The 9884-nt window shown below is 33.9% G+C and overlaps 3 protein-coding genes across 3 annotated transcripts; 1 reads left to right on the forward strand and 2 right to left on the reverse strand.

Annotated features, from left to right (window-relative positions):
* Nucleotides 1-1100: 1100 nt before the first annotated feature.
* On the reverse strand, nucleotides 1101-4515 carry LOC117232033 (valacyclovir hydrolase). Its single transcript, XM_033491133.1, is given in 7 exon segments — nucleotides 1101-3196; nucleotides 3261-3327; nucleotides 3330-3515; nucleotides 3596-3687; nucleotides 3689-3737; nucleotides 3740-3904; nucleotides 4233-4515. Coding segments are annotated over 7 exon segments (789 nt in total). The 5' UTR covers nucleotides 4372-4515; the 3' UTR covers nucleotides 1101-3105.
* Nucleotides 4516-5539: 1024 nt separating this feature from the next.
* Nucleotides 5540-7154, reverse strand: LOC117232028 (ubiquitin-conjugating enzyme E2 C). Its single transcript, XM_033491129.1, has 4 exons — nucleotides 6987-7154; nucleotides 6551-6665; nucleotides 6273-6477; nucleotides 5540-6200 (listed from the first exon to the last, which is right to left on the reverse strand). The coding sequence occupies exons 1-4, from the start codon at nucleotides 7088-7090 to the stop codon at nucleotides 6076-6078; spliced, it is 549 nt and encodes a 182-aa protein (XP_033347020.1). The 5' UTR covers nucleotides 7091-7154; the 3' UTR covers nucleotides 5540-6075.
* A 291-nt stretch (nucleotides 7155-7445) lies between these two features.
* On the forward strand, nucleotides 7446-9818 carry LOC117232027 (kxDL motif-containing protein CG10681). The gene is made up of 4 exons (XM_033491128.1): nucleotides 7446-8022; nucleotides 8116-8315; nucleotides 8407-8541; nucleotides 9625-9818. The coding sequence occupies exons 1-4, from the start codon at nucleotides 7874-7876 to the stop codon at nucleotides 9753-9755; spliced, it is 615 nt and encodes a 204-aa protein (XP_033347019.1). The 5' UTR covers nucleotides 7446-7873; the 3' UTR covers nucleotides 9756-9818.
* Nucleotides 9819-9884: the final 66 nt, after the last annotated feature.

A 9884-nucleotide genomic window follows, 5' to 3' on the forward strand; every position in this document is an offset into this window, starting at 1 on the left:
TCGTCTCATTTAGATATCACTTATCGAAATACTCTATTTTGTATATGATAAGGGTGAGTCACGATTATCCTAATCGAATTTCGTTCTCGCGAACAGTCGCTGTTGACAGATGCTTCAAATACAAAACATAGTATACTATACAGGATACAATGCAAATAGACATTCAGCGAATTAGTAAATTTTTTTTATTAAGGAAACAGCGGTATCGTGCAAGTAAATCGCAAATGATGTCCTTTGCTGATAATGACAGTCGCGATATTTTGTACGCAATGTGACAAGGGTTGACTATGAGTCACGATGCTATCGAGCTTCAGCAACGTACTTATTGTTAGATGCATCCCCTTTTTCTATATAAGGTGCATCATATTGTTTATACTCTTGAAACGAACAATTGGAGATTACGATAGTAGATGAAGTGACGTAAGAGTAAAAGAGTAAAAAAGAGTAAAATTCTTTGGTAACGACTAGTACTCTACTTTGTCGAATCGACCAATGTACGTATTTTAATTGTCGATCGGATGAACAAACGAAAACGGTTTTACGCGTCGTTCATGCGTTTCGAAGATAATATATCATCGATGATAAGAACGACGAAGACGACTCGGGAGAACCGAGTCGGAACGACGCGACGGTCAGACCAAACCTTGCCCCGCCTCAACTTTTATTGATCCCGAGGACGTTGTCGTGCACGACAAATACGCGTAAATATTTCCGCAAGCGTATATCCGTGTCTCAATTACAATAATTGCGCCACTTTTGAGAATGATATATTTGCAATAGGCTGCTGAAGTTTGCTTATGTTTTGTACGTACATTTCCATATATTTGGAAAAGGTTCGGAACATCAAAAGGTTTGCCATGAGAAAACCAGTGGGGGTGGTCGAGTTGTATCGGGGACAAGATTTTGACGTACGACCACTTTCTCGAGCAATCTCGAGCGATACAGGTCTGAAAAGGAGTAACAACGGACCCGCAAGTTGCCGTAAATGGTATCGTTTTCTACTTTGGACAGAGTGCCGGAGCTGTGGATCAAGAGAACCAACTCGATAACGGTAGCTTCGAAATCTGATTGTGAGTCATACGGTCGTTCTTCTCCATCATCTCTTTTCTCTTTTCTCTTTTGAATCCTGCCTTCTTTCGATATTTTCAGTTTTATTCTTTGCTTTGTTCCGTTCTACTTCTCATTTCTAACGTATCTACATATCTCATCTCGTATTCGTCGAATATCGAAAGAAGCAGCATTTTGCACCTGTAACGCGTATCTTTTCATTACAAGTAGGATAAAACTCGTTAGTATGACTCGATTTAGCGTTAATAGCTTTGTGCTAAGTGTCGAACAACGTGACGCATAGGAAGATAAAACAAACAATTAAGTTATATTAAACGGTAACGTTAGTTATAGCACGATGACGATATATCAAAAACCGAGAATATCCAATTTTGCGGCAGTCCGGTTGCCGAGCAACACCTCGCGGTGATGTCATCGTAACAAGCTGTCTCGTTTCCAAATCGGGAAAGACATTTATATATTTAACTTTTATTTGTATTTGGCTAAAAAAAAAAAATCTATTTGTTGTTGCAGAATAGATGGCTGTTCGATAAAACACGATGTTTCTATCGAAACGAGATTACAATTTTTAACGTATACTTTGCAAGTGTTATTTTGTTTCTTATACAATAGGATTTTCCCTTCCAAATGTCGTGTTTGTTGTGTTTAAAAGATACTCTTAGGATATCGATAGCGAAGCATTTGCTGCGCAAAACCAACCTGATAGAGAAAAGAACCTGAAGAATAAGGAGAGGTTCACATGATCGAATCGCGAAGCAGTCTGCCCATGTTTGGATACGCCCGTTGCATTTTATATGTCACCTTTACTAGTCGTCTTTTTTCATTGCTTATAACGATTGAACTTACGTAACACAGTTTCCAGTATGATTTTATATATCCTGAAAAAAGCGGCAAACATGACAGCAGATTTTATTATACGGTGATAATTATCTGTTTTATCATAACTCATTGTCATTATTGGCATATTCACCTTCTCGAGGATCATTCAAACTGGGAGATGATTTAATCGTCATAGATTAGGTCTGATCTGTGCATTATGCAATTTCAATTATCCCGTACTTGGTACGGATAGATATGTTAGCGTAAAATAACATGTAGATATCCGATGAATATTTATTTGAATATTCTTGACTGTGAAGCCACTCGCATAATAAGTGGCACAAGACCACTTTCTATCTGCGCGCAATGCCTCGATACGAATCTCAAAGATTCGCTTTACCCAAATTTGTTTCGCTTTACAAATTCGTTTCCTATTTATGGTATTCTTATATTCGATTTTAAGATATAAATAGGTTGTGTACACCAAGACCGTAAGTAAGAAAGATATAAAGCGAAATATCGTTGGCAGACCCCTGGCAAATGGTTCCTTGGGGCGTAGCCGAGACGAGGGACACGATCGATTTTCGTGCGAAGCGCATTGCGGATATTTCGGTTGGGCGGTTCTTGACATTCGTATCGAATTGTACTAATATTGTGCCTCTTCTTTTATTTCCGCGCTAATTTCGTTTTTCTCGTCAAATTTAATCGTATTACGATATTTACACTATTTAATATAATAATGCAATCATATTTTCAACGCATAACGGGAAGCAAGATTTATTTAAGAATAAAATAACGTTGAATAGAAACTAGGAATTTGGAGAAGATTATTTGGAAATTAATTTTCAATGAAAAAGGCGGAAACGTTATTTGGAAACGTCCCTTGTCAAAAGAGGTAAGCCAACGGAAAGCCTCCATCGCCCACGTGGTTTCATAGCTCCTTTCTCTGACTTGATTCCTGTGCCGGTTATCCCACGTGTGTCCTTTACGCTATATCACGCACTCAGCGTAGTGTAGAACAAACGTTGTTCGAACTCTTAATAAGGATGCTTTTTCTAACATTTGCGATTAATCATAGGTATTACCAGTGCTCACTAAAAAAAAAAAAACATTATTATATTACGTTACGATGACCACAAATGTATCGAGATAAAAAAAAGGTATATAAGACTGTATATCATATCTACCACATATTTATGTATATCGTGAAACCATCGATCAGCCGATTAAAAACTTGATAACGATCTCGTTAAATTCCTCAGGATATCGTAAATGCAAATTATGCGCTTCTCTTCAAAAAATTTGCAACCTGAAATGATTTATCATCGACTTTATCGTTAGCCATTAGATCGTAATATAAATAAGATACAAACTTTGCTCCGACGATGTGATCCTTCAAGTAAATTGGATGCTCGGCGAGTACCATAGGGTCCTTGTTCCTTGAATCATCAAACTGGGACATTTAATTTGCGTTAGCAACACTTTGCATAAGTCACCGTGTTGTTTTTCACAAATTCTCAAAATTGCATCTGTCCAATTAGACCAAGTTCTTCGGAAATAGACCTCCCCGTATATTTCTATTAGTGGAGCTCGCATTTTTTCGGACCAACTATCTACATTTTGGTATTCTATCGACATCCAAACGAAAGGATAATAAAACGATCGCTAGCGCCAACTGATTTTCAATGAATAGAGTGAAAGGATATACTTTTCTAAATGTTGATTTCTTTCGACGTTACATAGGCGTTTACAGCAACGGCTACCATCTTTCGAACATTATCGGGGAACATGGAAGCGAACCGTGATACCACCATCGCTCCAACTTATCAATGAAAATATTATGTAACCTTCGTTAAATGGTATGCTTAATCGGTGTCACGTTGAAAAAAATCATTTGGTAATGTCCTGTCGGGTGGTTTTGATTTTCCATCGCCCGGAGAATCTCATACCACCGTAGTAAATTTTTCATCGTCCAATCCCTCTATTTATGGTTTAAGATGCGTCGTCCAAGTCGAATCTGTACCGTGGTATTACAATTCAATTTTAGATTTACATTAGTGACGTGTCTCTCGTTTCGAGTTTTTAACAATTTTTATTTTGAAATATAATAAATATTGGACATATTAATTTCGACATATTCGAAAAATTATCTTCAAACATATGTATGTACATACATTTGCACGAAAAAATTGTATCGTTCAAATGCTGAATTTGATTGAGGCTATGACTATTTAGCTATATTTTTAACAATCAATTCCCTATCCCTAGATAGCAGCACCTTCGCCAAATACAATTAGCACGACCGCAATTGTGTTGAACGTGATAATTTTTGTAAAGTTGCTTACCTAAGGCATCTGGTAAAAACAAAACTGGATGTTCAGCCGTACCAACTCTCAGGTAATTGATGTTGACTCCACTTACATTAATTTTTTGTTCCGATTGAAAAGTATTACAACTTTTATTTGTAATCGTATTTTGATACATATATACGTATGTATATGTTCCCTCTAAAACATGTTCTTGGAGTGTCGAAGAGTACCGTGTACTTATCCATCGAAAAAAGCTTACGCCACAATATATTAGCGAAATTTCGATGAAACATCACTAGCATGGCTGGCGACTTTCTTGTTGACTCAACCGATTCACCGATCTGTCTTTATGTGATGTTGCTTACGTGATAGTACCGCGAGATATTGAATTTGCTTTAAACATTTTTCTTAGATTTCAATGGTATACGTTGCGTAAACCATTATCCATGTAATATGTTTATTATGTATAATACCGTATGTATAATACATTACGTGGATAATGGGTTACGAATCGTCGATAAAAGTTCAAATTCGAATTTATTTCGAATTAATTAATAAATAATTGAACTGCTGAGAAGACAACCGATATACATAAATAGCGACTTTAAACTTTCTTAAGAATCTATGCATTTAAATACTTACTAAATAAATGAAACAGTAAAATTGTAAATAATATATATGATTGGGCATTTGGTACTTTGATTCGGCAATGTGATATTTTGAACGTGTAGTATCTTCTTGAACAAAGCGTCGGATCTATATAGATGTATTTCAATAAATAATTAATATAGGACATTTGATATTCTTCGCTCTTCCTAAACTTCTCACGTTGCTCTAAAATATTTTTCATTCTAAACATGTACTTCTTATTTTCCTTCTTCAAGCATCGCGCTTATGTAACTATTATTAATTATTGATGTTTTTAATATTTAAAATAGATGACTTTCAAATTCGCATATATACTATAGTATCTATGGCATAAGGATAATTCTAACGACAGCGTGTATATTATGTTGAGAAGAAAAAATATCAGGCAATAATATATACTTGCATGGTGTTATTACAAAGTACTTCACACTTTTCGAGTACGTTCGAGACTAATACACTCTTCTTATGTTCCATTTTTTTTTTTTTACGAAAATGTATATTTGATAATTCAACGCTCTCATAAAATAACGGGGCTAGGATGCTTCACTGTTTTTCTGCATTACATTTTAATTATATTGTTACAATTGCTCATAACAGATCATTTATTATACTTGGTAAAATAATAATATCTATTACTTTGAAGATGACTAACATCAATCAGTTAAGTACAGTTTTATATAATAGTACGACTTTACTTAAACGTACGAAAATCGTTACGTATTTATTTTTGAACAAAACAGTTTGCGAAAGTATAATGAATTTCATAATTTTAGTGTTTAAAATATTTATTTTTTAAATATACAATAATTATCGATAATGTAACGTCAATGATCACTGTCACTCGTATGCATGGAAACCGTAAAATATATCCAATGTACCATATATTAAAAATAAAAATAAAAATAAATAAAAGCTTCTGATACAAATTGACGATATAAAAATGTTTAATCCGCATACAGTCTTAAAAGCATTATACAAATTTCTATACATTTTCAAGACAGACTGACGAAATTATATAACAAATATGATCGCGATGAACAATATAAAGTGTGTTTATATGTCCTTTTTGCATGATAGGGTATACGAGTGCAAAAGATAATAGGAGATGAAATTTTCTATAATGAAGTACATAAATTCGGTGCAGTTCGTTTTTCTATATCTTATACCTAGATGTAACATTGATAGAAATAAAAATAATGAACAAGCCATGATCATTATAAAAATACCCTTATCATGAATCTTGTTGATCGCGATTCAAAGTTCTGTGGTATTCTTCTGTTAAATGTTTTTTATACTTTGTCTGATCGTTCCATAGTTTTGCTGCCTGTGGATTGAGGGGACTCTCATTGTTAGGTTCTAAAAGAAGGAACGGAGTTTGTGATATTTGTTTGTCAGCATTTTGCATAACATCGATCCAAAGTTACTTACCACTAAGAAGAGATTGTATAGATAACAATATAGTACGCACATCGTATAAAGCGCTCCATTTCTCTTTTAATATATCCAAACAAATATTACCCACTGCATCCACGTTTGGATGAAAACAAGGAGTAGCGAAACGTACAATTGGAGCACTATATGGGTAACTATGGGGAAATTCTAAAGTTAATTTATATGTAAGACCAGCATAAACCTGCAACAATAAATGAAAATAAAAGTTCTCTTGTATCTATTACTATTTTCATTATGAATAGAGCAATTATTACCGTATCCCTTGGTCCCGTAATAGTTCCTATCCATTTGAATAAATTTTCTCCATCTGGAAAGGCAGAAACACCTTTTTCTGTGCTCGTCATCAAAACCATGAGTTCCTTTTGCAATCTATACGCATATATTTGGCCTTATTAATATCATAGGAAAAAGTCGATTGTATGGATAAATCTAGCATAAAATATAATTATGCTCGAGGATATTTATATGTAATCTAAGAACCAGCTAATATTAAATCAATCGCTCAAACATTGTAAATAGGTTATGTATTCTATTACTATTACATTAAGATACGTATTTGCTATATGAAATTCTTAGTATAAAGTGAAAAGAATCTGGGATGGCTATAGATAAAAAAAAATGATATTAAATAAATAATATATAGGAGCAAGATCAGTTGTGTATTTTAAATATTCGAAAAAGTTGGCGTACCGTTTACTAACTGCATGCTTGTCTTTTGGTATATTCTGTTTTTCCTCTGCAGCTTTACTCGGAGTATTTTGAGACGAATAAAATGGATTTATATTTTGTGCCATTCCGAATCGAAAGACACAAGTGATTCTTCGAATTATTATTTGCTGCACAAGATTTCCGAACCTTCGGTTTGGGATACAACAGTCACTGTGGAAATTTGAATGCTGAATCTTCTACCAACCTTCTTGAAAACATTTGACTTCGAACAGCTGTTGAAGGTGAAGCGTGTGGTTTGTTTAATATGTACTATCGTGCCACGTACTACATTTAGTTCAGTTGAAAACACAGTGAATTCGATTGTATAAAATCATGTTGAAAAGCGAACATTAAAGTTATTTGTTAAAAAATTATTTCCTTCGATTTTGTGTAAAATTGAAACGTGACGTCTCTGCCATGTAAATACAATGGTAAATGTATCATCGATCATCAGCAAGTCAGCAAGAACGAGCAGTTCCAGTAATTACACATGTAGTGTTTAGTATATATCGTGCTAACGTCGAGTTAATATGTGACAAAAGTTCTGAAAAAAAAAGACGTACAACTTTAAGCAAACAAAACTTATGTTATTACATTGCTTACTCGTCTATAAATTCATCATTTAACTACAGTTCGATCCTTTATAATTAGTTCATAATAATGTCAACATTGTTTCTCTACAATTATTATTGCGAACTCGATAAAGATTTATAAAAATAAAATGTACACTCTACCGTGTAAATTATTATAGAAAGAAGCAATATGATTAGAGTACTTGATTGAGGCAGAAAGACATGGTCGCGTTAAGATTGTACACGAGCAAATATCGTATTTATACTATATGAGATTTAAAAAAAAAAAGAAAGAAGATGGCAACGGCACAAGGTACACCAGAGTCTGATACCGGAAGTTTTGAATGCTTTCAAAACTATACAGCGCCAGAGGTATTTATCCAGGGTTTGGCTGGAATTGTTGATCAACAGGATGTAGAATCTATGATAAGAGCACAAAAGCAAATGTAAGAATACTTTTCCAAATATTTGTTCAAGTACCAGTGTATATGCAATATCTTTTTACTGTGTCTGTTATGTATTAAGTTATTGCTTCACAGGTTGCAGAGGTTTGAAAAAACCAACGAGATGTTGACCAACTGCAATCAGTTGTCGATAAATAGATTTAAGACTGCTGGCAATGAGTTTAAAAAACACACAACATTATTAGTGGAAATGAAGAGAGATTTGGATTATATTTTCAAAAGAATTCGTATCGTAAAGAACAAACTGAGTCAGCAATATCCACAAGCATTTAATGGTAAGCATATATGTGTAATCTATTTTAAAAACATACATGTGAATAATGGTATGTTGATGATATGTTAGCGTGATATATTTTGTTAACATAGAAGCGGTAAGAAGCAGTTTAGCGGAAGAAGTAATCGTCGAAGATGTAGATTGCCCTGTAAAACCGCTTGAACCTGAAATAGTACCACTACCAAGCGCCTCTAATACTGTTATTGATCGAGATCCAGATTCTGATGGTAACCAAACTAGCAGTACAAGTAATCGTATTACCGTATAAGAAATTTACTTACATTGTGACAAGTTATTCGTCGTTAAGGTTTTACGATGCTTCTACTTTTTGTTCTTTTTATTTTCTTTATTAAAATTTTTTTAAAATCATTCGCTGAACCAAACGAACTAATTATTGAGATTCGACATTTGTATTTGTGATATGTGTACTTATCTGTACAACCATTTTTAATGTTCTTCGCTCAGTTAGACAAAAATTTTAGTATGTAGTATTATGAGTGAATAAATGAAGTATAATGACAGCCATTATACATATTCAATTATAAGCGAAGATATTCAACAATGTTAATCCTTTTTGATAAATAAATTGTAATACGAAGTTGATCAGTAGAAGGTGATCAGTTGGTCGATGCAACACTTTTATTTAAAAATCCTTTATACTCGTATAATATACATCGCATGTGTTTCGTGGCGACTTCTACACCGAATTGAAATATATATATATATATATATATACACACACATATATATATATATACATGTGTATGTGTGTAGTACATAAAGTTAATGAAATTTCTGTAAATTTGAAGAAACATGAAAAGTATCGTAAATAACACACGTGTCTTATTGTCGAACGGTTCGCCAATGAGACGCAACACTTTGATATATATTAAGCAATTAAGTCAGTATTTATTGTCCTGTGGTAGAAAGGTACATAGGTAATTCCTTTCTAAGCATTGTTAGCGTAAAACTATGTACATGTTACAGCCATAGTATGTGATAGATGCGTGTGATAGCAGAGTGTTAGATATCGAAATGTAGCAGAAAGGTATCGCTTGACGAGTTGGTTTAAAGCGATTTCGGTTCGCTATGGCTGTAACGTAAGAGTTACACTGTAATGAAATGAATTTTAGAGATAGTACGAAAAAAACAAAAGAAAAAAATACAGATGTTATATTTCGATTTTGTTAGACGTAATTTACTTGGATCTATTTCCCACTCGTTAGGGTATACGAGGTCGTTCCTTTTCCCGAATACGTTATTTAATTACGTAAACGAAACTAATACCGACTTCAATTGTTGATGTACAGTGCCGGTTGAGGAGTTTCAATTTGCAAAGCTGCGGAAACGACGAATAAAGAGCAACGATAGTTCATCAACGGAGAGCAACAACGATCACAGTAACGCCGAAACTTCGTCCTGCACGTCCGATACTGGTTAAAGCATTTGTTCCAGAGTTAGAAAATTAGAAGACTACAAAAAAGAAGAATATCCTCAAAAAAAAGAAAAAATAACGATAATAAAAAGGGAGGAAAGAGAAGATTGATATTTTATACGTTAACGTTATCGC

The sequence above is a fragment of the Bombus vosnesenskii genome, unplaced genomic scaffold (assembly GCF_011952255.1).
Source record: "Bombus vosnesenskii isolate JDL3184/JDL3185 unplaced genomic scaffold, Bvos_JDL3184-5_v1.1 scf7180000013277, whole genome shotgun sequence".
NCBI classification, from domain to species: domain Eukaryota; kingdom Metazoa; phylum Arthropoda; class Insecta; order Hymenoptera; family Apidae; genus Bombus; species Bombus vosnesenskii.

Coding starts and splice junctions, on each gene's coding strand:
- LOC117232028 (XM_033491129.1), bottom strand. CDS start 7,090: ATGGCACAAAATATAAATCCATTTTATTCGTCTCAAAATACTCCGAGT. Junction 6,478..6,550: donor TTACGGGACCAAGGGATACG/GTAATAATTGCT, acceptor TTATTGTTGCAG/GTTTATGCTGGTCTTACATA. Junction 6,201..6,272: donor TATACAATCTCTTCTTAGTG/GTAAGTAACTTT, acceptor TCCTTCTTTTAG/AACCTAACAATGAGAGTCCC.
- LOC117232027 (XM_033491128.1), top strand. CDS start 7,874: ATGGCAACGGCACAAGGTACACCAGAGTCTGATACCGGAAGTTTTGAA. Junction 8,023..8,115: donor ATAAGAGCACAAAAGCAAAT/GTAAGAATACTT, acceptor ATTGCTTCACAG/GTTGCAGAGGTTTGAAAAAA. Junction 8,316..8,406: donor ATATCCACAAGCATTTAATG/GTAAGCATATAT, acceptor TTGTTAACATAG/AAGCGGTAAGAAGCAGTTTA.